The sequence below is a fragment of the Stegastes partitus genome, unplaced genomic scaffold, assembly GCF_000690725.1.
Source record: "Stegastes partitus isolate 25-593 unplaced genomic scaffold, Stegastes_partitus-1.0.2 Scaffold27, whole genome shotgun sequence".
Lineage (NCBI taxonomy): Eukaryota > Metazoa > Chordata > Actinopteri > Pomacentridae > Stegastes > Stegastes partitus.
In genome coordinates this window covers 1,389,290-1,415,904 of record NW_007577758.1, presented here as the reverse complement: position 1 = coordinate 1,415,904, position 26,615 = coordinate 1,389,290, and the positions used below count along the sequence as shown (strand labels likewise).

At 40.6% G+C, this 26,615-nt stretch overlaps 1 protein-coding gene and 1 long non-coding RNA gene across 2 annotated transcripts; one reads left to right on the top strand and one right to left on the bottom strand.

The window, feature by feature from the left end:
- Positions 1-873: 873 nt before the first annotated feature.
- slc7a10a (solute carrier family 7 member 10a) lies at positions 874-24,512 on the bottom strand. Its single transcript, XM_008297955.1, has 11 exons — positions 24,391-24,512; positions 18,679-18,883; positions 16,488-16,639; positions 7,883-8,008; positions 7,138-7,291; positions 5,685-5,808; positions 5,216-5,319; positions 4,956-5,052; positions 4,650-4,799; positions 2,399-2,576; positions 874-2,285 (listed from the first exon to the last, which is right to left on the bottom strand). The coding sequence occupies exons 1-11, from the start codon at positions 24,494-24,496 to the stop codon at positions 2,185-2,187; spliced, it is 1,497 nt and encodes a 498-aa protein (XP_008296177.1). The 5' UTR covers positions 24,497-24,512; the 3' UTR covers positions 874-2,184.
- Positions 11,348-13,542, top strand: LOC103369266 (uncharacterized). Its single transcript, XR_520820.1, has 3 exons — positions 11,348-11,430; positions 11,589-11,681; positions 13,158-13,542. It is a non-coding gene; the product is annotated as an uncharacterized LOC103369266 (long non-coding RNA).
- Positions 24,513-26,615: the final 2,103 nt, after the last annotated feature.

Below are 26,615 nucleotides of genomic sequence, written 5' to 3'. Positions count from 1 at the left end.
CAGCCTCCTGCTTGTTACTCCTTGTTTCCTGTGCCTGCAATTAATAAATTCCAAGCTTCAGCTGAAATTTTCTTCATTGTGCTGTAGTAAACTTTTTTGGCATCACACATTAACTACTGCAACTACTACTAACAACATAATACTACTACAAATAGATAATAATACCATAGTTACCTTTGTACTGAGTCATATGTTCACAATGAGATGGTGGCATGTTTACTCTTGTCACTGATTTCATTATTTGTTGATGAGCAGAGAATGGACAATTTTTGACCTGATAATGGTGCCACACAGAGAACAAAACACTCACTAACATCAACAGTTCTGCTTTTTAGAAGTTGCTATTTTTAATGAGTAATTACATTGTTATTATTATACAACTTCACACTCTTACAAAACACAAAGGTACACCTATAAATTGTACAGTATGTAAATGTATCACAACATGTCTGAGGAATGTGATCTTTGTAGAAGTCCCTGGCGCGCAGTTTATTTTCTTTACACAGTATTTACAGATCTCAGAGCTAACAGCGCCTGGACATGGCAGGACAGACATGCTGGATGTGTCATCTTAAGTTTGAGTCTCTTTTTGTGGATTTGATGCACAAGAAATTCTCAGCATCTACAGGCCTTGAAAAGGATCACATGTTCACTTCAAGTTTAAATCTGCTGGTTTAAATCCTGTTTAAAAAGGCCAATGGCCCAAACTTTCATTTGTTCTGTTGTATGTACAACATAAACAGCTTATAAACAACTGCGATTAAGAGATTACCCAAATGCAACATGTCAACAACAATGGCTCCTGGGCCACAGTAAAGGAACAGACTTGGTAAAAGTGGTGGAACCACTGATGCACAGAGGCTGGCAGCAATGTCAGTTATTCAATGAAGTGTTTAAGTCAATATGCTGAATCAACAGGACCACAGAAAGTCTACAGGGTCATTAATCATCTATAATCAAATCAACTGCATTATGACAAAAGCACCATACTAAGTTATGTGATCTATAAAGAGTCAGTGGGCTAGGGGTCACTGCAGTGCCAGTGTGTCTTTGGAGGAGAGAACAGGCCTGTGCACAAGTAAACATCCACTGTCAGCCATCCATCTGTCTGCCTATGTTATCCAACAACACGTTAATGGTAAGAACTGTACCGTAGCAACAGGTGAGAAATCTGAAATCTAATAACTGTCTTGGCTGGTCAAGCACCTTGAAAGAGTTCACAGTGGCATTCCCGAAGTGATAACGTTTCTAAAGCAACAAGCTCAGCAGTCTTAAAGTGCTTAACTCAGGAGACCAAAGACGGAAACTTTCAAAACATAGAAGAATAGCCTGTCATCGGTGTTGTACTGATTCATCCTATTAACTCCTCAGAGAGTCTGCTAGTGGTCCAGCTGACAGCAACAAACTTTACCTCCTGTCTCTGTCAATATTGCTGGGAAAGATGAGAGTTTTGTAGATATTCTCTCTAATAGCAACCTGAAGGCACCTACAGTATATATCAGGAAAGAGAAGGGATATTATTTTGAAAACAAAACAGTGGGTGTAAAGTAAAACTAATGGCCAGATATTGTAGTCAGGCAGATATACAGACAGAAAAATTCATCATCGACGGTTGACCAACAGTGAACATCATATGAGTAATTAGTGAAACAGAGCTCAAGGTAGCAGCAGTAATAAAGAAGTATTGCTAAGTGCAGAAACTGCTTGCATATTTACCTCATAAACATTACTATACACTCGAAATACCCGCACAAACCAATACACTATATATTTCATAAGGCACATTAGCATAAGAATTTAGTTAAAGTCACAAAAGTAAAAGTCCTGGAAGTGAACCAGAGGATGGCAGATGGAGGCTGTTTAAGTGAGAGGAGGGGGGAAAAAGATGAAGATCTGTGGGAGAGAGAGAACTTGACATACTGGTGAAGACAATGGACAGTCCTATCAAACCAACCAATGAAGTGCATGCCTCAGCTGGAGGACTAACATGCTTAGGCCGAAGTACAACCATACACTTCTTCCACACTGCGGCTCCATCCCTGCCGATTCAGGTTGGACCTGTGCAAAAATATATATGAAGCCTTCTCTTAACAATTTACTGACTAATCATTGGGAAAAACTGGAACACAAAAACTGGAAGAACAGGTGTTGATGTAAAAATGAAGTCCTGGTTAGCTTCACTGCTCAGTCAGTGGCTTTGGAGGCAGTGAGGGGTTCAGTCTCTGAGGGGTCTTCCTGAGGAAACACCACATAACACACCTTCTGGCCCATGAATGTGACTTTTTCTGTGACACAAAAGACACAAGTAGGAGTCAGAATTAGAGGAATCTAAATCACACAAATATATATATTAAAAATCACATCAGTATGTGCTGTATGGTGGGGCAGACCGGCTCACCAAGAAGCCTGTAGATCCACTTGGGTTTGTCCTTCCACTGAACACCCACAAAGTACACAGGCACTCCAGTTAGCATGATGACCATTCCCAGGCCACAAACCACTGGTTCAGAGTACAGACTGAAGCACAGCAGCACCGCCCAAAAAACCATGTAGGTGATGGGGACCAACATGTTTACCTGCACAGAATACAACAAAAATCCATATACCCTGTAAAGACGGATCTTTATCTGAAACAAACATATTTAAAGACCCCCTTCAGTAGAAGTTGAGTTTGAAACTGTGAGTGAGATCTATGTATCAAGACAAACTCTTGCTGTGTAATTAAATTTGTGTCACTAGGGGGCGCCAAACCATTGTTCCTGTTCATATGAAGGCTGTAAATGACAAACTGGTCACACCTACTAATATCTGACAATCCTGTGTTGACAGCTCTCAGTCTCCACTTTTGTTGCTTCATAGACTGATCGGATGGATTCCAGTCAGGTGGCAAGCTTAAAATAAAGTTATGTTTTGCTTCTTCATTGCTGATTTGGGGGACTTTTAAAATACCAGCAGTGCAGTCTAGTTTGGGCTCCCACTAATACCTTAGAAACAGGTAGCTACATATTGAGTGCCAGCCGAGCTAGACCCTGTAGTGAGGGGCCACAACTGTGTTTTTGTCTCCACTGCCTCTGAGTAAAGTTTTGAGACAAGCCCTGCTGGTTAGTGAAGTAGCTTCAACAGTTTCAAACTGCAGTATAATGTCTTTGTGATATAATTACTGTTTATCTCTACTGTCATCTCAGGTTTGAATCTGGACCTGGGATCTTTCTGCGTGGAGTCTGCATGTTCTCCCTGTGCAGCGTGGGTTCTCTCCGGGTTCTTCGGCTTCCTCCCACAGTCCAGAAACATGCTGAGGTTAATTGGTGATTCTAAATTGTCCGTAGGTGTGAATGTGAGTGTGCTTGGTTGTCTCTCTGTGTAGCCCTGTGATAGACTGGCGACCTGTCCAGGTGAACCTGCCTTCACCCTGAGTCAGCTGGGATAGACTTCTTTTTAAATATACAGAAAATAAGTACTTAATAAATATACATGAAGATAAGATTGACATTATATTTCAATTGTTATTGGTTTCATTTACTTCCATTTTACGAGGTGTCATTTTAACTCTCACTGGTAGTTAGCAGAAATCTATATTATAGTTCTGTTTGTTTCTGTATGTTTGAACATTTGCCATTTTTTTCTTATTTCAGCTTTATCTCCTCAGACAGGCTGTTTCAAAGCACCTTCAGATTTAAGTTTCGACCAGCCAGGTGCTACCTGACGAGCTGAGGCTGTGAGCTGACTCATCAGGCTGTAGTCAACATTTCTGTTATGTAGCTTGGGACCCAGTAGTTGCCGTTAGGGACAGCATCTCCTTCTCTGCTGGCCTAAACTCTACCAGAATCACTGACTTACGTTGTAAAATTTTCCCATTAATCTTTTAACTTTATTCCCAATACTCCATTCTCTTAATTTAATAGCGTGTCTCTGGGCTGTGGTGCTTCTAGCAGCGCATGTTTATATTCAAGCCTTTTTTTTTATCCAATCATATTTCAGCCATCAGTTCTTGCCAGGACCACAGAAATCTGCCCTGAGGACAGTGAAAGACAGTGTAGTGGGCCAAGACACAGCGTGTGTTTTCAGAGAAATAACATGGTGAGAACCCTGATGTGATGTATATGGTGCAGCTGTGGCTGCAGTGAACGGAGACTTATTGAATTGTTTTAACTGGGTTTCTTTTAGTAGTGGCATTCATTCTCGCTACATGCAATGTAACGTCCTGTTATGCTGCCTTTCTGCATAATACTGATAGTGTCTATAGTCGTGGTGTCATAATGACGGTGTTAAGAGGTGGTTTGATTGAGATAGGACACCACGGAATGCCTAGGAGTAAAGTGCACGGCCCGCCACTGTTGGGACCAGATCTAGACGTACACGAACAGTTAGCCAATGAAGAGAAGCCAGGAGTGACGTGATGTGATTTCATGAGGACTAAGCATGTTCTCCCTGTGTCTGCATAGGATTTCATGCATGGCAAGTTGACTGGTGACACTAAATTGGTAATAAATTGGTCAGAGTTAGTGTGCATGGTGTTGGTCTGTGTTGGTCCTGTGATGTCCTGGCAAAATGTTCAGGGCGCTCCCTGCCTCTTATCCTAAGTCAGCCCCCCGAACCCACTACAACATAAAGCAGGTACAGAAGATGGATGAATAAACAAGTGTCTGAACCTTGATGGGTCTGGCCAGGTTGGGTCTCTTCTTGCGGAGGTACAGAAGGCCGGCGATGGTTACCCCATAGGACAGATAGTTGATAAAGGACACATAGTTGATCAGGTTGTGTGTCTCTCCAATACACAGGATGACTATTGTGGCAATGCACTGTAGGACATGAAGGCAGGTTCAAACATTAATTTCACAAAAATTTAAATGGCACCATATTGATAGAGGCTCTACAGTAAATAATGACGTGTGTGTCCACCCAGTCACCTTTCATTGTTGTGAAACTACAGACAAAACTGGCAGTGCAGTACTTACACAGACAAGCAGTGCAGGAATTGGTGTGCAGTTTTTAAGGTGGATCATAGCCAGCAGGTAAGGCAGGTGACCCTCTCTGGCCCCCGAGAAACACAATCTGCAAACAAACACATACATGCATGTATGTGTGCTTAGTTTCTCTGAACATGTTAGAAATAACTTGAAACATCTGTTTTGAGGACACAATAGGCAGTGATCAAAGGAAACTGAAATGAAGCTTTGTTGTGTAACATACAGCAAGGCATGGTGTTTGTGTGTACCTGGAGGAGGTGAACAAATATCCATTAATTCCTCCAAAAGTGGACAGTGCTACAGAGATCGGCATCACCCAGGAAAACATCCCCAGGAGCTTTTCCCCAAATGTCTAAAACAACACATCAAAAGATGGATCAGATTATTGGTTCTACTGAGTGATATGCATACTTGTATATAAAATCTCTTCAGGGTTTTTTTTATCTAAAAAAAACAATAATGATAGCCTCATTCTTTAATCTCCCAAGCACTGATTTTATTTCAAATCTCTCAGAGAAGCGTAGTCACAACTTCTTGCTTGATTACTAATTAGTTGCTTGTGGTCATTCTCATGGTTACGATTTCAGTTCCAGCAGATTTACAACCTCAGACAGTTTATGTTTCCATACAAGTATGATTCTTGTTTCATATTGAATAGATAGAAGAACAGAAGTGCACACATGAAACATCCCATCATGGAGATCAAGAGCTGCTCACCACTGCCACAGCATTGGAGGCAAGCAGCTCCTCTGGGGTCATGGAGGAGAAGTAGGCGATGTTGGTCATTGTGTAGACCAGGGTCACCAGTGGGATGGAGATATATATGGCACGGGGCAGGTTCCTAATAATAAATATAAAATAATAAAGTTATAAGTAGATGGTGGTGAGTACAAAAATAACATTTCCACATGCAAACAAAAGATTAGGAATAGCTCTGAACAATGAACTGTACATTAGCGCATATGAAAAACTGTAGAGATATATATATAAAAAAAAAATACCTAGAGTTGTGAATAAAAGTTTACATGCACTTGTAAAGATAATGCATATCATGGCAGTCTTGAGTTTTCAATGACTTCTACAACTTTTAATTTTCTATGATGTAATGAATGATTGTTGTCACAATTATTGTCACAATAAACAATCATGCATTTTGGGTCTTTCATGATAAGAGAGAATAGGTCAGGATGGTCAAGAGTCAACCAAGAATCCCCAAAACCAGGTTTTGAAGCTGCTGGAACTCAAGTGTCAGATTCTACAGTCAAGCATGTTTTACATCGGCAAGGGCTGAGAGGCTGCAGGAAGAAGTTGTTCCTACAGACGCTGCAACTGAAGTCTGCTGCTGATCACATGGAACAAGAAAAGACCTTCTGGAGGAAAGTTCTATGGTCAGATAAAACAAAAAAATAGCTATTAGCCACAAGGACCAGAAATATGTTTGCAGGAGAGAAGATGAGGCCTTTAACCCTAAGAATACCAAACCTACCGTCAAGAATGGTGGTAGCAGTATTATGCTGTTTTGCGGCCAGTGGAACTGGTGCTTTACACAAAGTAAATGAAATACCAAAAAAAAAAAAAAAAGGAGCATTACCTCCACACTGTACAGGAAAACCTAAAATCCCTGGCCAGAAGGATGCAGTTATAAAATACAATGACCCCAAACATGAAAAGTGGTAAAGAAATGGTTAAATCAGGCTAGAATTACGGTTATAGACTGGTCTAACCAAAGTCCTGACTTCAGCCCCATTGAGATTCTGTGGACTGTGATGAAGAAACAAGACTGTGTGAGAAAGCTAACAAGTTGAATTAAACTGCACCAATTTTGTCAAGAGGAGTGGTCAAAGATACAACCAGAAGCTTGTGAACGACTCCTAAAGCGCTTGGGTGAGGTGAAAATGGCCAAGGGACATTTAACCAAATATTAGCATTGCTGTATGTATATTTTTGACCCTGTAGATTTTGTAATTTTTTCAGAAGACCTATAATAAATCCATGAAAGAACCCCAATGCATGATTGTTTTTCATGACAAAGATCCATGTGTTTCAATCACTCAATCATAGAAAATTCAGAGTCGTAGGTGCCCCTGGAAACTCAAGGCTGCTATGATATACATGGTCCTTGTTAGTGTATGTAAACTTTGGTTTACAACTGTATCTATGCATGTCGTACTTGCGTGGCTCCACAACTTCTTCTGTGACATAGTTGAGGAAATTCCAGCCGCTGTAGGCAAAAGAAGCCTGGAGGAAGGCCAGCGCTATCTGCCCCACTGAGGGGTCCTCACTAAATTCAAAAGCCACACTGGGCCGCAGGGCATCATAGTGACCTGGGGACAGGTGAGAGAAAGGCAGGGGTAGAGAAAGCTTTAAAAGAAACATACAAATACTGAATCACATTGTTTTTGATAATACTTGAAAAATTTCCATACTAACGTTCTTAACTAAATTGTTTACATTATGTCTGTTCATGTGTACAAATGGTCACCAGTGTCAAGGACTTTTGCCACTCAACAGAATGCACAGAAATGTATTTTTATTTGTTGTCTATGCCTGTATATTTCTAATTGATACATTTTCCCACATTACATCAGTTTTATTTGTATTTTTTTTCTGTCTTACTATTTTTTGGGGGAAAAGGTTGCACACAAGGTAATGTTAACATCCCTCTGTTCTGTTGTTAAAATCATTTTTGCATTGCTGGCTTCTAATTACAGAACATTTCATGTTTCATTTTCAAATTTTCATTGTTGATGAATAAATCTATTTACTTTACCTCGCTATGTACATTACTCCCAAACCACAAAGAGCAAAACCAAACCACAGCAATTACTGTCAATCAGGATTTAATGTCACCACAACATGTGCGTGCATGTAAGAGAGTGTGTGTGTGTGTCTGGTGTGTTTGTGCTTCTATTTACCTCTACTGATCTGGACAAGTCCTACCACTATGATGAGTACTAGAGCAAGGAGTTTTCCTACAGTGAAAACATCTTGGATCCTTGTTGCCCAGCGCACACTGGAGCAGTTCACCCAGGTCAGGAACACTGTACACACACAAGAAATAGATACTTTTATGACATAAAACCTAAAGATGATTTACCAGCTGGGTGTGTATTCTTGCACAGCATCGAGTTGAAGTTAGTTTGAAGTTCGATATTCAATGTTGAGTTGAGGTTCCAAATGAGCTACATAGGTAAAACTTTTCTGTCCTGTTCTTAAAAAAACAGCTCGTGCTTCACTAATTATATGAAAAAAATCATGCTAATTTTGTATCAATACAATATATATTTGTATCTTGAATTGTTGGGGTCAGCTGATTGTCAGCCTGACTGATTATCTGATTCTTCATTCAATATTTTTCAGATTCCTAATAAAATCAATTCATTTCAAAATGCAGCACTTTGACTGTGGTGGAGCCGCTCCTCTGTCCCGGATTTCTCCCGCATAGAGAGATTTTATGCATCCCAGTAAGTTGTTCAGCCAGACATAAAAGAAAATCACCAGTCTCAAAATGATAAGACAACAAAAATAGCATTATACAATTTGTACCTTATTTTGTTAAGTGCCATTTCATTTACTTAAACATAATAGACATATTTGTTCAAATGGTCATAAGTGACAGAAAAACACATGGATTTCTGTCCACTAAGGCAACACAGTAACACTTATTGCTTTACTGTACACTGACTGATAATGCTCACTGTTGAGTGTAGTTGCCCCCTAAAGGTCCACTGTGTGCCAAGAAAAACCCTGCTCATCTGCAGTCACGCTGTAGTCTTGAGCAATGTCCCACCTGCAGCACGGCCCAGTTGGTTACATGTGATGAATAACAGCCAATAAACAATGAAGGGTAGATATTCAATTGTTTCTCTTAAATTAAAGCTGCGTAAAACAGTTACAAAAAAACCCAACAACATAAAAATGCAAATTCAAATCATTAAAGCAAGTCCTACAAAAATCTGGCATGAAATTTATCAGAATCAAAGCTCTATTATTCTGCACTGAGGGCAATAAAATAAAAAGAGAGAGGGTGGAGATATGATGACTGAAGCGGATTTTTATCACTTTGTGCTCACCTTACTTAAAAACCTTTCTGCATTTCCAACTAGGCCCACATTCAATCTCCATACACAAATATTCTAGTCTACAGTTTATTATGGATCTTTAAAAAAAAGACGTGAATCGTAACAGCAGAAATGAATCACATCAGCTGTGTCATTTTGCTGCCCTTTTTTAAGATCTGTATGTTGTGTCACTAACTTTTCATTGCCCTCATCTCAACACAGGTACATAAAAGAAAGTCCAACCAGGTCAGGAACACTATGCACACACACAAAAGGAATAAATACTTTTATGAAACAAAACCTAAAAATGATTTACCAGCTGGGTGTGTGTTCCTTGTACAGTATCGAGTTGAAGTTTGTTTGAAGTTCGATATTCACTTTTGAGGGGAGGTTCTGTATGAGCCACATAGGTAAAACTTTTCTGTCTTGTTCTTAAAAAAACAGCTTGTGTTTCATGAATGATTGAAGGTTCATATGGATATTTGCTCTTAAAATTAGTTTACGTGTAGTTAGTGCAGGGACACAGATGTTAAACTAGAAATTATCAGAAAAAAGTCATGCTAATTTTGGATCAGTATAATACACATTTATATCCTGAATTGTAGGCGTTGCCTGATTATCTGATTCATCATCCAGTATTTTTTTGATTCCTAATACAATAAATTTCTGTGTTTCCAATCAGACCCACATTCAATCTCTATAAACAAGTATTACAGTCTAGTTTATTTTGGACTTTTACAAATCTATGAATCGTAACAGCAGATATGAATCTTTTGGCCTGTTTTAAGGTCTGTATGCTGTGTCACTAGTTTTTTTATTACCCTCTTATCAGCACAGGTACATAAAAGAAAGTGAATACCTTCACTAGCAAAACACACAGGAGTCTGGAAGTGAACCCTTCCTACTTCAATACCTTCTACTTCCTGTTTCTTGCTTGTAAAGTGTGTGCGTGCGTGTGTGTAAGCCGTCGACCTTGACATTGACCCTGGCGTGTCTGCGAATGCCACCATAACAAGGGCTGGCCCGATCCCAAGTGAGCAAAACCCAGCAATTGCAAGTGGCTCTCCAGCTGCCCTCAAGTGTAAGCTTTCAAGTGAGAGGTAAACCCAGTGGGAGGTGTGAGAGGGCTGCAAGCACAAAGAAAGCCACACAGAAAACATTTTGAAGACACAAGTACTGTGCTTTTCTTTTTAATTTTAGAAAGTAGACACAGACTCCACACATTATACTGTACTATAACTGCAAATATGTGGAATAGTATGCATACTGTGTGCTATATTTGCATGATGCCGTAACGCTGTAAGCCTCTTTCACACATGCACCTCATTACATAAGTATATTGCCAATTTTACATGCTGGTCTCATTATTAATTTGATGCCTGAGTCATTTTTGTGATAGCAAACTTGCCAAGTCTGACCTTTTTGTGTAACACTTCCAGCATGGATGAAGTACAGCATAACGAAATCTAAACATTTTTGCAGACTTACAGACAGGCAATACTCCTGGTATGAGATTAGATCACGTGTCTGCTTTGTTAAGTGCAATGCTAATTGTATGTAGTACATTCAGCTACATACGCTTGCTTGTTGGCAGATACTTAAAAAAAAAACACAGTATCAAATGTATGTCAGCACTGTAAGTACCACACAGTGGTAGTGAGGGCGAGCATCTTGTATAAAAGTAACAACACATTTTGCTTTCTGTCTTGTCGGTGATGGACCATATCAAGAGAAAATAGCCTTTAGGGCTATTTACTCTTGATATGAAAGGTTTTCAGATAACACAAAATAGTGGAGCGCTTTAGATTCAGGGCTTGACATTAGGAATGGTTTATTCTACAAAGTGTGCTTAAGCAGGGTTGTCTAGATTCTCCATCTTTCCTGGTCCCGCCTCTTCTTACTCAGTTTTCTGCATCATTAAATTTCTCTTTTCCTTGTCTTATTCGTTCTCTAGATTTCTCATTTTCTCTTTGGACCTTTCTGTTTTTACTTTTGCACACAAACACACTGTCCTCCAGGAGCAGTGTGTGTGAGTGTGTGTGCACGCGCGCACGCACGTGTGTGTGCAGGCATACAGGGGCGGAGAGTTTTATCGACCATGTCATCCATCACCGGGGCAAGGCTCCCCACCCACCACAGAAATCTGAACAAACTGCTTCCGCTGGCACGGCACACACACATTCACACACGTGTGAATTTTTGGCAGGAGGTTTTGGTGGCACCGGGCAGAGCTTTCTCTCCCCTACAACACCGCTGTGTTTTATAGTCAATTACCCTAGGGGTGTTACATGCATTTCCGTTTCTGTGTTCCTGTGAACCCCCCCCCCACCACATCCCGAGCTTTCCTCTGTGTTAACCCTGACAGGAAGGAGGTGCCAGTGGCTTTGGATGTGACAGTGCAGGTAAATCTGTGTCCTGCCGTCACAGCTTCTATTGAAGGCTGCCTCAGCACTTGAATACTAAACTAATTACTGCTTTTAGTCCTAATGGATTCTGATCCCAACTTGGTTAAGATTTATCGCGGGGCTTTAACCTCAGTAACGCCTTTCTCCTGGTCCAGCACCTCGTCACTGGAGTCGATGAACTGGCAGTAACCCCACAACCCTGTCTGTCCGCCGCAAGGTATCTGACACCAGAAACACTTGGGATAACGGTAAATCTATGGGCTTTACTCTGGGTAAATTAAATGTAGACACATGCAGATGCAGTAATGTAGCGTATGGGTATCTAATGTTCATTTTTAATTTGAAACTCTTGAACTCTTATTAAAAGTAGAAAAATCCAAGAGGGCTGCATGGGGTTACAAGTAGAAAGGAAAGCATATCAGTTAAAGTGAGATCTGAACTTTAGGAGAAGCACCAAAAATGAGCCATTGAAAAATCCCTTTTTAACATAGCTCATTGTAACTTTTCTTGTGGATTTAGGAGTTAAATACTTAGAGCATTTTTTTAAAAAAGAATAATCATTAAACTATCGTTGAGAATAAGCAAGTATATAAACTTGGCTGGACAAATAGCATTTTAACCTTTGTGCTTGTTGTGATTTTGGGAATTTTTGCTCTGGGACAAAACTGGTTTTTCAGCGTGCTGCCACAGCAGGAACTAACATTCCACTATGACAGCAACTTGTTTCTGTTCTTAAGCTACTGCAGAGTTTTGTATAGGCATGTTTTTGAAGAGGATTTTTTGGTCAGACACCTACAAAAGCAGCATTTTTCTTTGTTTTTGATGGAAGGTATCTTGTTACTGTGCTGTACTCGTTCTTCAATAGATGAGATGAAAAGTTCTATGAGTTACAGTTATATTTACAAGTTACAGAAGTGTCTTTCCATTTTTTCTCTGTCATTGGAGAGATCAAGTTTCTTTATCACATTATTCATCTGTAACCGCAGATTATCATTTTGTTCTTTTGATCCACTCTGATCTTTCAATCTACAGGGCAGTTGTAGCTGTTTGTCTGGTGACTGACCACAATCCCTCAATCAAACTCTAAATGAGTTTTGTGCAGCCTTCAATATAACTTCCAGCATGGGAAACTAAGGCGGCCTGCCAACACTGAATTGAAATTACTCAGCCATGTTAAAATTGAATTTGTGCAAGTTGTCTAGATTTATTCCAAGCTTGCATAATGTGCATAGCTTTGCCCATTTGTGTCGAAACTGTACCTATAGTTGAGTTGTTGTTCTCACTCTACGAAGAGCTATTGTTTACGTATGCTGAGCAAGACAAAACACAAACACAAACTAGAAGGGCACTCGGAGAGCCTCATTGTCCACCAAAGCCAATGTTCTATTTTAAAGAAAGCAATGCACATCTGTACCAAAATTTTAGTGTTCTTCCTCTCCCCATACTTCAGCTCTAAACCAAGTTTAAATCAAATCACCCCAGTAGCTTTTGTGCCACTGTATTGACAGACAAATAAAGAAGCAGCACTGAACATGTTGGTGGAGGAATGGGTGAAATGGCGTACATCATGAAGGCCATTCAGTAGTTCAGAAATAGAAATGACACTTTGCATTTTTACTGAATGATGGCCTAATTTCATGGGTTTGTTTTGTTCAGCATGTCAGAGTCTGAGCTAGTGGGAGAGATTTAATATCTGACTGGCTGAAACATCTCTTCTCTTTCAGCCGCATCTACACACTGATGCTGCACTGAAGCAGTGGTTAAATTTGGCTCCCTGCTGCGCTACAGTGAAGAAAAGAAGCCGCTGCTGTGTTTACCCTTCAGTACACTGAGAATCAGAGTGTGAATCCTTCCTGCTTTATAGAAAACATCACATCTCTAGTGATTCTTGAGTATGAAAATCATGAAGCTTGGCTCAGTGAGACAGTCTTGCATCATGTTTCATTAAAATCGGTCTGGTAGTGTTTGTGTAATCTTGGTAACAGAGAATTCAAGAAATAAAAAAACATGCTGTTCACTACTGGAAAATGTACTATTTTGTATGTTTCGCATTTCTTTTTAGTGAAACTGAACAATATCTAGCAGAATAAAATGTGGTTACATATTAAATCTTCTGAAATGGGTGAACTGGGTGCATGACTGTGCTGCAGTAGGCTGTCCAGTGTGCCTATTCTAAGAACACAGCCAGCCCACAACTGGACCTGTCTGGTTTTCACCCACACACATACAGGTCACTTGTGACTCTCATGCAGTACATTCTGCAGGGGAGGAAAGAGGGGGAACACATATCTAGGCTGACTCACATTCATAAACACTTAACTAAGAAAAGTTCAGTTGACTTAAGAGCAGACACACTAAGACTCAGCAGTGCAGAACAAAATAATCCAGTAAATCTCAGAGTGTGTGTTTTAAAAACAGGGTCACAAACTGCTGGAAATGTTTGTTTCTTCCTGACAGCGTGTATAATTCAGCTTCTTCTCTGCTGATCCTTTCATATTGATCACCAGTTTTTTAAACCCCCTGACATGACATGTCTTATTTATATAGTGTTTAAGAGTGATGGAGCTACAGTGGGGGACACAAACTGTTTAGTGAAGTTTCTCATCAGGTTCAGATTAATATTTTGTCCATCTGTGATCAGGGTGGTGTAGAACCTGACACTTTACCTGCTCACAAGTTGCTGACAAAGTTTCAGACATGAAATGTGAAGCTTTTTTTGCCGCTGATCACACATAGATGAATGCAAAGACTCTATGACTTTCGGTCTGCAGAGCGATGCCATCGAGTGAAGGACAGATCGAGTGGAGGACAGGGGCGGTACTAAGCAGCCAATAGGAACATCAAACATCCCACCCGAATGTCAGCTGGCCAATGGGATCCCCCATCACTGATGTGCAAGGTATCCTGCCCATTTCCTGTTTCCATGGTGCTCAGTGACAGGAGCATCAAACAATGCACAATAGTATAGACACACCCTCTCATTAGCGGCGTCCACAAAGGCTGGCACCATTATGTAGTCTGACACTGATCCTAACACACGCACACGTGTGCACACACACAAGCTCGTACCGCACTCAAGAGTACAACACAAAAACACACTCACACAGAGTGGGCCCTTGCCCTAACTAGGCAGCAGTTATAGCATTCTGTTGCCAAAAATAGTGGACGTTCATCAGTGTACTCTGTAAATGCTAACCATAGTCTGACATGTGCACATGCTCTAATGCATAGATACCCAGCCCACTCCAGTCGAACCCCCCGTTTTCCTTCTCCATCCGGTTCAGACAAGACTAAACCGGCTGGCTTGTCAACCAGATACATGCACGGTCTGCTTTTGCCACTGGCTATTTAAATACAGATTGCTCTACTCCAACATTTCAAGCAAAGGCGCTGATCAGATTAGAGGCTGAAAATAGAGCACAGCATTTCATAAGGAATTATCAAATGACAATGACGGCCATCAGCACACTGTGAACTGTCACAGTATATGATAACTTTAGGCCATGAGACATAAGTAACAGGATTTGGTTTGCTTAGTTTGAGCTAACCTCTGTAGTTTTGTAGTGTTTTCCTTGCTTTGCACTCTTCCCACCTGTTAGCTGCTTACTTCAAATATGGTGCCCAGGTTCATTCTGCTGGATGGACTGATTTGTGTAGACAGAGACTACTTTTGCTTTGTCTTTTTTGTTGTTGTTTTCCGAAGCACTTGTTTATGAGGTCATTTAGGTCTGAAACCAAAGCAGTTTGTCTGCATTTGTTGTTCCAGTCACATTTTTACTCACTGTGGACTCATGTTTCACTGCAATATAAAGTCCTGTATCTCTGTGGAAACAACACATCCATGGCGACAAGTAAAGACAACTCAAAAATGTATTTTGTGCAGTTACAAGGTTCTAATGGCATAAACTATTATAACTAACTAACTAAATAAACTTTTCCTGATAGGCTAATGTTCAGTCAGTACTTTTTAATCAACTGTATCTGGGCTCTGAACTTTTGCCTTGATTCTAACATCAGTTTCTTATAATGTTGACCAAGGAACGGACGCCTGTTGTGGTGATTACCTCACTAGGAGCAACTCTAGTTCATACAGTCAGATGACCTGAATATCTAAAGCAGCACAGGGTCTGAAGTGTCACACTGGGAACCAGGGTGTCACAATGACAGAGGTACTGGGGAAACAGCAGCAAGACAGACTATCAACAAGTCCATCAACAACTCAATATTTGTTTCTGCAAACTTCCTTGAACTAACTAGCTGACTAACTTGAACTTAGGTCTGTCCAGCATTCCAGGAATAAGCAGCTTGTCAGTTTGTAAAAGCTGAAGAGAGAATCTGTCAGTCACTGAACATCAATAGTCAGTCACCACAAACAAACTTTGAAACTGTTTGTTGTGCTGCTCCCTGCCAAGTAACACAGTAGTTATAGTACAGTAGGATCAACTAACCACGACGACACTGGACATGCAAACGCTGCCCGTTTTTGTGTTTCTAATTCTGATTCTGATTGTTGTTTCAATGCTGCGTTTCTCAGGTGAAAGGTTGGACAGTCCCAGCTGCTATGTTAAATTACTAACTGTGTGCATTGCACAGCTCTCCTTCTCTCACAGATTTTAAGAAAATGCAACAATGAAAATGAAATATCTGAAGTGAGTTTAAAGTGAACACTGACCTGGTGCTGAGTCACAAGTTGCCTACCTGACTTTCAGAAACCTCCACAAGGAGGGAATCCTGCCAAGGTTTTCTACTCTAAAAATTACTTTGCGGCATCTGACTCTAAATCTAATGAAAAGAAGCATCAAGTGTCTCCTTGAACATTTTTCCATAAACAGTCCTCCACTGTGCCAGACTTCATTTGTTTAGGTTCAACTGTACTAGTTACCTTGGCTGAACCCAGCCATAGAAGACAAGAGAAAAACAACTCAAGAGCTCCGAAAACATTAATTGACAGATGATCTGAAAAGTAGTTTGAAAACATCATCAAATTCATGAATTTTAAGTAAAACTCATCCAGACTAAATGGAATTTCAGAGTACTTTGAGCTGTTGACTCACAGATACAGATGGTGGCAAGGAGTCTGGTGGCGATGTATGGAGGCAGGCAGTCCTGAAAGGCCGGCTGCAAGACGTAATTGGAGAAGGTGAGTGCAATGACAGCCAGCGTGGTTGGATACATGATGAGGACAGCGCTCCATAACAACAGGAACCTACAGGACAAGAGAGAGAACAAGGTCTGATACAAGATTTTTATGACATTTCTTTTAAACTTTTCAGTTTTATGCAAAGAATTTGCTCTGACAGGCTGTTGTGTGCAGGCAGCGGTTCTGAGAGGGCAGCTCCTCTTGCTGCTCTCTTTCAGCTCCACCATGACTTCAGATTCAAATTCACAGTGAAACTGCCAGTTTCAGACAGACACAGTTTCCTGTGCAGCTCCAGTGTAGCAGTTGGGTTTGAAAGCTTATTTAAGGACATCTTGACATGATTATTCATTTGTTTGAGCCAATGCAAGCCAGATTTTATGGTGTTTTGAGGTCAACAGTTTGGTAACAGTTTAATTCACTGACTTAAAGATCTTCTGCCACAAAAAAGAGTGAGTGACTCTTGTGACATGATTACTTATACCCTATAGCATCTGTGTTTCAATTCAACTGTACAATTATTGTTCATAATGGTGAAAAATATACTTTCATTGCTGAAAAGAATCTATTTTGTTCAAATCTTTGTTCTGATTTAAATCATTGCAATCCACACAAAACTAGTTGGATGGAAACCCATTTCTTCCGCCCCTTTCTGTCAGGCGCTCCTTTCTGGTAATCTGACAGCTTCATGTCTGAATGACCACACCAAGCACTTTCCCTAAAAGTGCACAAGCACAGGTCTGAACTGCATGCAGTCACATTACCAGACAGACATGCACAAGTGATGTACTGTGGTATGTAGTTGTGTCAAGTGATTTGGGGAAGGCTTTTTCCACATTTCAGCACAAATATTGATCCAATAACACAAAAGACCTAGTTTGCTGACAAAATCACAAAACACCTGTTTTACTCACTTTGGCCTAAAAATATCTCATATATGACAAACTGAAATCTCCATAAAAATAAGACTTTACTACAATGAAAACAGGGAAGAATAGAACACATTAAAAAGATTTACCAATAATGAATGTAATCCAGGTTATGACAAAACATTACCAGGAGATAAAATTTAGTTTGTTGTTTTCACCTTTTTGTAGGAGTCTTTACTCTGAGTTTAATAGCTGCAGCATGAAACAGCAGCAGGATCCACATGAACGTCTTCAAAGAGAGAGAGTTATGCCGATTTACGCATATGTAGCAGCACTAAATTAAGTACTTATAATCATAAGTTATCCCTGATATGGAGAAAGGATCGATCAGGGTCCAACAAGTCACACTGTGTACTTTTTTTCATATCAAACAGGTGAGCTGTCACACGGTCTATAAGCTATAGTTAAATCATCCGTTACATAGTAGCCATTCTCAGAATGAGTCCAGAGCACCACCATAATTGTTTTTGATTTCACTGTTGGTTAAGTAATAGTTAGACTATCATCACACATGGACATATTTTTGTTCATTCAGGAAGTCATATAGAAACGTGGTTATTAGTTATCTGAATAGGTTGATAACCTTCTGATTAGTTTAGATTTAATCTTTTGTTTATTACTGTATCATGTGTAATAAATCACTTGATGTTCTGTCCAATCTCTGTTCTGTCTGACGGAAGTCATGCGGAACATCACTGTAAGCGCGACATATGACTGAATGACAGAATATTGGCTGAAGAGTCGGCACAGCGTTGAGCTTTAAATCAAGTAATACAGAACTTTCTTACTTTCTGCTTAGTTTCTTTTCTTCATTTGCTGCTACACATATTTCTTCATTTGTGGTATTTTTTCTTTAATTTGTTTCACACTTGCATATAAGCCACGTAGGAAATATTATATAGTGCGTCTACAAGAGTGTATAGTGCAGGAAACATTTGACCTTCTCAAACTTACAGTGCTGCTCTATGATCAGCTGACCTCTCATATGACCAAGGGAAAGTCACAAGACCTTCAGAGCTGATTGGTTTCAGGCGGGCAGTCCTATTAAACCGACCCTGCACTGTTAGAGCATAATCCATACCAAGTAAGTACAACTCAAAGGCCACAAATAACATCCTGTTCTTTATGCACTGTGGTATTAAAAAGTGGTGTAACTGAAAAAAATAAAACAGTACTTACCCCACAAGACCTCCAAAGATTTCTGTCACATATGAATAGTCTCCTCCAGACTTTGGGATGGTGACACCCAGTTCAGCATAGCACAGGGACCCAAGGGCACAGATCCCTCCTCCACAAACCCACACAATGAGTGACAGCCCCACTGAACCTGCATGCTCCAACACTCCTTTAGGTGAGATGAATATCCCAGAACCGATGATATTCCCTTAGGAGGAAAAAGTACAGTGGTTATTTACACTTAATGTTTCAATAATTAACTAGAGTATTCTAAGAGCACAAAGTATGTCAATGTAAAACAACTACTGTTACACAAAAAACTGACACACTAGAATTAAAAATTTGAATTGATTCATTTGAAATCCAGATGTTTGGGTTCAAGTCTAGGTGTGATCATCATATTTTAATAATCTGTGTTTGTTTTATGACTCTTGTCCAGCCTCAACAGTCTTGGCCAAAAGTTTTGAGAATGACCTAAATATAAAATTTTCACAGAGTCTGCTGCTTTGGGGGTTTCAGGTGTTTTTGTCAGATGTTTCTATGGTATACTGAATCTGCATAATCAGTGTTTGGAGTTTGTGAGAATTTGTGGGCTTTTGTTTGTCCATCCCTGTCTGGTACCATTCTTTATTCATGGCTGTGTTTTTAGGCGAAATTGTGAGTGAGCCCACTCTCTTGACTGAGAAGTAACCCCACACATGAATGGTCTCAGAATGCTTTACTGTTGGCGTGACACAGGACTGATGGTAGCGCTTCCCTTGTCTTCTCCAAACAAGCTTTTTTCCAGATGCCCCAAACAATCAGAAAGGGGATTCATCAGAGAAAATGACTTTACCCCAGTCCTCAGCAGTCCAATCCCTGTCCCTGATGGGTTTTTTTTTTTGAGAGAAGTGGCTTCTTTGCTGCTCTTCTTGACACCAGGCCTTCCTTCAAAGTCTTCGCCTCACTGTGCGTGCAGATGCACTCACACCTGCCTGCTGCCATTCCTGAGCAAGCTCTGAACTGGTGTTGGCCCGATCCCGCAGCTGAATCAACTTTAGGAGACGGTCCTGGTGCTTGCTGGACTTTCTTGGGTGCCCTGGAGCCTTTTTTGTAACAATTGAACCTCTCTCCTTGAAGTTTTTGATGATCCGATAGATGGCTGACTAAGGTGCAAGCTTACTAGCTGCAATATCCTTTCCTGTTAAGCCCTTTTTGTGCAACGCAATGATAACTGCACGTTTCCTTGCAGGTAACCATGGTTAACAGAAGAGGAACAATGATGTCAAGCACCATCCTCCTTTTAAAGCATCCAGCCTGTTATTCTAACTCAATCAGCATGACAGATTGATCTCCAGCCTCGCTCGCATCACTGAAAGGATGTTAGCTGGTCATTGTCCAAACTTTCGGCCACAGCTGTACATCATTCAGATAGCCATTGATGATTTTTTTTTTGACACCATCAACCTCAAAGGGTTGAAATAAAATGTGCTTGGACAAAGAAAAAACAGCATCTATGAAATATAAAGACAAAAAAAACATCTATGTATCTGTGGAACTGTTTTTGGTCAATTTGATCACTTTCAATGACAACAAATGAATGCATCACTAGAATCGGCATTGAACCCAGATAAACAAAAGGGCCAGTGGTCAAAGCTCCTGCAGCAGCTGTTGCAACTTTTTGGTGAATTTGGACGATACAGATGTGAAGTGGAAGGATTGAAAAAAAATGTAGGTTGAGAGAACAATAGTATGCCCAAGCTTTTACACTGAGAGGGGAAACTTGCTCAAACTCTCTTTTTCCCTTCTCTTTGAAATGACAAACAACACGTTTTGTCAATATAGTCGTCATTTGAGTGTGCAGCACATGACCTTGTCTCAGCACGTTTAAACTTTCTTGACTCCAAGAAAAGTGTTGTCTTAAAGCAAGTACACGAGTTACTGTGAAATCATTTTTCTGTTTCTTTTTTCAGATCATTGGATGAATATTAGAATCATCACTCCTGATCTGCTGAATAAAATTCTTTACCAAGACATTATTTTATACTTGGGTTAAATAAGATTTTATCATTCCCACATGGGGGAAATCTGTGGAGAAAACTGTCTTGCAGTGGCTGGAAATCAAATCCAGGTCAACTGCGTAGATGGCAGCTATGCTCGCCACGACACCACCATCGCTATGTAGCATAAGACCGTAACTTCAACATAAAGTCACAGAGACAAGGACAGAATTTTAACTTAGTTTTCACATGTCAACAATAGTTTTCCCTATTAGCTGCAGCAGAAGCCAGAATCGCTTTACATGGGCAGCAGCATTATTTATGCTGTTGCTCTATGCTTGACTTGTGGCTGGACAAACAGAAAGATATGTACACACTCAGGTACAAAAGAGTCATAACAGTCTAATTTGGTCTTATGTCATGGTAGAAACATGACTCACTAAGATTCTGGCTTAGCTGACCTCCAAACAGGGACAAGCATCGGCTGCGTGGTGGCTCAGTTGGACAAGGCACATAGTAATAAGCCACTGTGTCAAGAGTTCAAATCCAGCCTGGCATTCATATGTCCTTACCCCTACCAAAACAAAAACTAACACACAACTAAGAAACCAAACAGCAGCTGTCCAAGCAGAACATGTTTTGCACTGTTCTCCATGTTTTCCTCATCTTTGAAAAAGTTTGAGAAGAAAGTCCGTACAAAAAAAAATGTTAACTGTAAACATTTTAGTTGTTAAAAGCCAGCGAGGCACACCGCGGTTCGGAGTGCTGTCTAATGATGTAGTCCGAGGAATGCATTTATCACTGTCTGATGTGATCGTGGAGGCCGTGGTGAGATGCAGAGCGGTTACATAATGCCTGTGTTGTGCTTGTTATGTCATAAAGTTTGGCATTGCAGCTGAAAGAAGGAATCAGAGTCCTACTGACCCTCTCAGCCTCCTGCACCAGAGCTGAGATATTCTCTTGAAACAACTGCTCAGATGAATCACTATTTTATCAGAGGAATCCTTCACCACCCTGTTGTGTGAAACTGCAACAAAATCACTCTTATTTCAATCATGCAGTTTGTGAGAATGTTTTTGCTGTTGTAGATGCAATGCATGTTTTTGTTTTGTTTTTTTGTGGGGTTTATTTCCACCTCATGGATCAGAGCTTATCCTGCCAGTATTAACAAGGAGGAAACAGGGAGTGATAATAGCGCTTTTCCCACAAAGGCAAAAAATCTGCAGGTGGCTGCTAGAGTGGAAATGGAGCAGGAAACATGTGGGAATGGTGGTTGCTGCCATTTTTTACAAATAAAAGTAACAGGTAAAAGTACAGTCAGCATGGTGAGAGATTAATATTGTTTGTCATCTGATATATTTTCTTGCTGTTTAGCCCTAAATGCAAGCAGTAGTAGTAGTAGTGTTGCATGCAGTGAAGAAACAGTCATATACACTGACAGCAGCACTCCAGATCACTAGAGTGAAAGCACTGGGCATGTGAGGAGGCTGGTGGGTGGGAAGTAGCATGACTCAAGTTGCCAGTGCACACTAACTGTGCATGTTCACTCCATCTGCGCTTTCGTATGTGTCACATGTTTGTGACTTGGCAAAAATTTGGCATAAACCTGAGTGATTCACTTCTAACTAGCAATTTTAAATTAGACTAAAGATATGTGCCTTAAAGCCCTGCAACATACAGTAAGCTCTAATCAGACCAGCTGGTTATTTTGAGACTTTGGCAGTTGATTGGTACACCCACTGCTTGCTAAATTCTGTTAAATGGGCAGGCAAAAATATGATATGAGTTTCTATCAAAGCACAATAAATGTGACTTTAACTTATCAGATAAGCTGTTCCACTAAAAACATTATGAGTGCAAGTGCCACACTGTTTGCTTTTCCCTTTGTAACTCTTTGAATGTCAGAGATTGTGCCTCATATTTCACCTTTCACTGAGATGTCAAGCAAAAGATGTTTGTCATTTGTCCTAATGACAGAATTGCCTCTATTGTTCTCTGTTCACTCTTGCAGGACTGTGTTTGTGCTCAGTGAAATAAAATTTCAATCAATTTGCATATCTGTCAACATAAACGTAGTTCAAAACCTGTGGATCTGTGAGCTGCAGATACAAGAGGTAATCAGCAACATAAAAACTACTTTCTTTGTTCTGCCATCCTCTTTACGGGGAGGAGTCTTCCCACTTGTTTGCTAGGGCTTTCTCTAGTGGAGATCTAATCTTGCTCTGCTGTTTGATCTCCAAATTACAGATCTACATTTGGATCTTTTGGACGTCATAGGAGTATTGTATGTTTTTACTGGAACATTCCCATCATCCCATATGCAGCTTCCACCAAAGATATTTAGTTTAAGCCTATGTTGTGATTTTGCTTTCCCTCTTGTATATAACCACACATGGGTGAGTCACATATATAGGAGGCTGATTAGTGACTGGTGAAAAACCAAAAATATCAGTTCCTGTTTTGAAGTGACCTTAAGCTGTAACTTCTTTTGAAGAAGTGACAGGAGTGCAGCATTATCTCTCGTCATTCATCCAAATTCTGTATCACCATGCAATAATTCAGGTCAATACATACTTTCTGAATGTTATGGATTTATATTATTAAAAGTGTATGCAGATCTGCTGTACATTTCAAGTCACTAGCCAGATTTATTTATTTTTTAATTAATTTAGTTGTAAACAGCAGTTTCTATGCCCTTTAATTAGCGATCCATAGTGCACAATCAAAAAGTAGTGTTAAAATATCCGTAATAAATTTTAAGAAAATCCAAGAACAGACAGGAATATCTACGGGGCAGCATTTAGGATATTTCATTACGTTCACCACCGTGTCCTCCACGTGTCTCTACAAAACAGAGACCACTTGTGGAGGCTGCTTATCAGCAGCAGCTGGCTCCCTGGGGAGTCCCTGCGTTACTGTTATATTATAATATTGTAAAGACCGCACTGCATAACCAGCCTACTACTCCACGTGAGCTTGTCTCTGTGGAACAGAGTGCAGGGATGCATGTAAAGTACAGGAAACTGTCAGTAACAGCGGGGCTTCCTCTATTATAACAGTCACTCATTTATGGCTGCATCTCTAACGTACATTTTCCGTGTTACAGTACGAGTGCATTGTAGTATGGGCGGGTTCAGACAGGACAAAAGGAAACTTATTATGAAATGATCGTTAATGCTCTGCTTTACCCGGTGGACAATGAGCCGTCAGCCCGGCACTGTTCCACTGTTAGTGCTAAACTGCTCCGCACAACCACATGGTGGCTGTGCTTTGTCTGCGCGCTTTTCAAGTTCAGCATGAGAAGATCACTGCTATCCAGCCACGTCGGCATGTCCATATTCAGATCACCCCGACTGATGCAACACAAAGCTTAGAACCCTGCAGTCCGAACTAGAACCACACAGCCGAGCGTCCGTGCGTAAAAGCGACATTTCAGTGCGTATTTTGGCGGTTTTGTGCCACAGTGTGACAGTTACATCATTTCTGACAGAAAAGTCACACTCATACCCCTACAGTGTCCAGACAGTAGACCAGCACTCGAACAACAACTGCTGTGGCCGGCTGCTGGTCTGTGATGAGATTCTAACTTTGACAACACAGCAGCGACCAGTCCCTTACAATGACACCGCCGCACACTCAAACGCGTTTCCTTGTCAACTTTTCTTAGTGGCAGAATTCACCGCATGGACCGGCTCTTCATGAACACACCATTTAGGACAAAAGCTGTCACACTCACCGATGATAATAGCGCAAGCGCTCAGAAGTCCAATTTCTTTTTTCAGGGTGACTCTGTCGCTCTTGGAGGACTTTTCATCCTTCTTCTTTCTCTCTTTGTCCTCCATCTCATCCGCCTTGCAAATGCGCTTCCAGTCCGCCTCGGTCCAGTCCAGATCTCGTTGACTGAACCAGTTGCCGCTCCCCGGGCTGTCCTTATAATATCCTCCTGATGATCGGAGGAGGCCAGGCGCATGCGCGACACCCGCCACTGAAATCCTCACCTTGTCTCAGGTAGACTGGTGCAAAGGTGCGTCAGGTTCCAGGCATCTAGCAGAAAAATAACGTGATTTACATGTTACTTTCTTGATAAGCCGTGTACTTTTCTCTCTTGTTTTTTTTTTGTTTTTTTGTTGTTGTTTTTTTTAAATAAAGCTATCGGCTAAAAAATAGAAATGTTGCCATGATGCATTTTCCTCAAGCCGAAACGTGTCCTCCTAAACTCCATCAGTTTGATACTGCAAATATCTGTGGCCTGAAACTACAACTACTACTACTACTACTACTATAATATAAACTACTATACCACCACCACTACTACTACTACTACTATTATAATATCAACAACAATAATAATAGTAATAATAACAATAACAACAACAACAATAATAATGTTCTCATCAAGGTGTAGCGAAACTATCCACTTCATATGAAATATGCACTGGCTACTTAATTCATACAAATTCATTCTGTTGTTAATATCATAGTTTATAAAGTACATATTTGTGATTTTGGACATTATTAAACCTCTGAACTTTGCCACAGATACAAGTTAAAATTCCAACAACAGGCTTAGGCTGCCCTTAGGTAGCAGTCCAGTAATTGTGGTAAGACAGGGTTCAGGTGAGACCGTTTTCCCTCCAGGCTGCTGTAATTTGAGCTTCTGTGTATTATTTTGAAGTGGAGGAGGGGCTGCAGGGTCCTGTTCCCCCACACCGATAATCAGTCAACTAGAATTCAATAGGCACACATTATAGGAGTACTTTAGTCAGATTGTCAAGCACTTTGCTTGTTTTGCTCTTTTTGGTACAAAGTTGGCAAATTATCTCTCTGAAAAAAACCTTCCTTATGCATCCAATTTGTTGTCAGTTTGTCATGAGCTTTTAGTGTTTCAGGTAAACTGCTTGACAGGCTCATTCCAGTGAGCCACATCCGTACAATTAGAGGCAAACGGTTTCCGCAGTTATTTGCAGAGGAAATCAAGGGTCCCACATACGCACCCAAGTGTTTCTATAAATTCTATCTGTGTCAGGAAATGGGGTTTTGGGCTGTGTTGTTTGTGATCCATCTCCTGCAGGTTTCCACCAGAGGGCGTCCTGGAGAACCCCTGCTGTGCTGGGGCTCATTCACTGAAGGTGTGTTTTTCACACTAATGCGATCCATCAGGCTCGTTCCTCCTTGGATACAAGGAACTGGCTGCTCTCGTGCTTCTTCCTGAGCCTCTGAATAATTGTTTCTCGTCTTCTCTGAAGGTTTTTCCAGTGTACCCGCTCCTCGCATGTGGTTCCCTTGGAACCTGCGCCAGATCCGAGTTGCTTCCTGGATCATATGGTCACGACTGGTAACGCTCCTGCTTCTCTATCACTCCACTGCATTGACCACTGTACGACCTGTCCGCCCCAGCCGTCCACAAACCCACGTCGATGTCCCAGCCCGGATCAACCTCATCTTTGCACTTTTCTACAGCTGTAATAAAATAATTTTTCACACTTCATTGCTCCTCAGAGTTTTCTCTGCATGTGGGTCATAAGCCTCAAGAAAACCTTGAGAATCTGATCAAATCTCTTCTTTGAAATGGGTGGCAGCATACTGCTCAATTGATATCCATGTCATGACATGATATGTTTACATGTGGTAGCAAGAGGGAAGTTAAAACATGAAATATTAGCAATGGCTGCAGTCCATTTTAATGTACGAGCTCTAGTTGTATGGAGGTGTTCATACACATACAGAGCCATTGTTAAGTGCACCTGTGTTTCTGTGCTGTGGTGACCCTGCTGTTAAAAGGTCTGCTATTTGTTCTGACTTGTTTGCACCTCAAAAATGGCTGATTGAATTAATGGAAGTTTGTTTTGTAATAAAGTTTAAACCGGTGATTAAGTAATTAATCAACTAGACCTGAGGACCTGTTCTTTTAAAGAAGTCTGCTCAAATAGTGATTGTCTGGTTTTGGATTTACCAGCACTT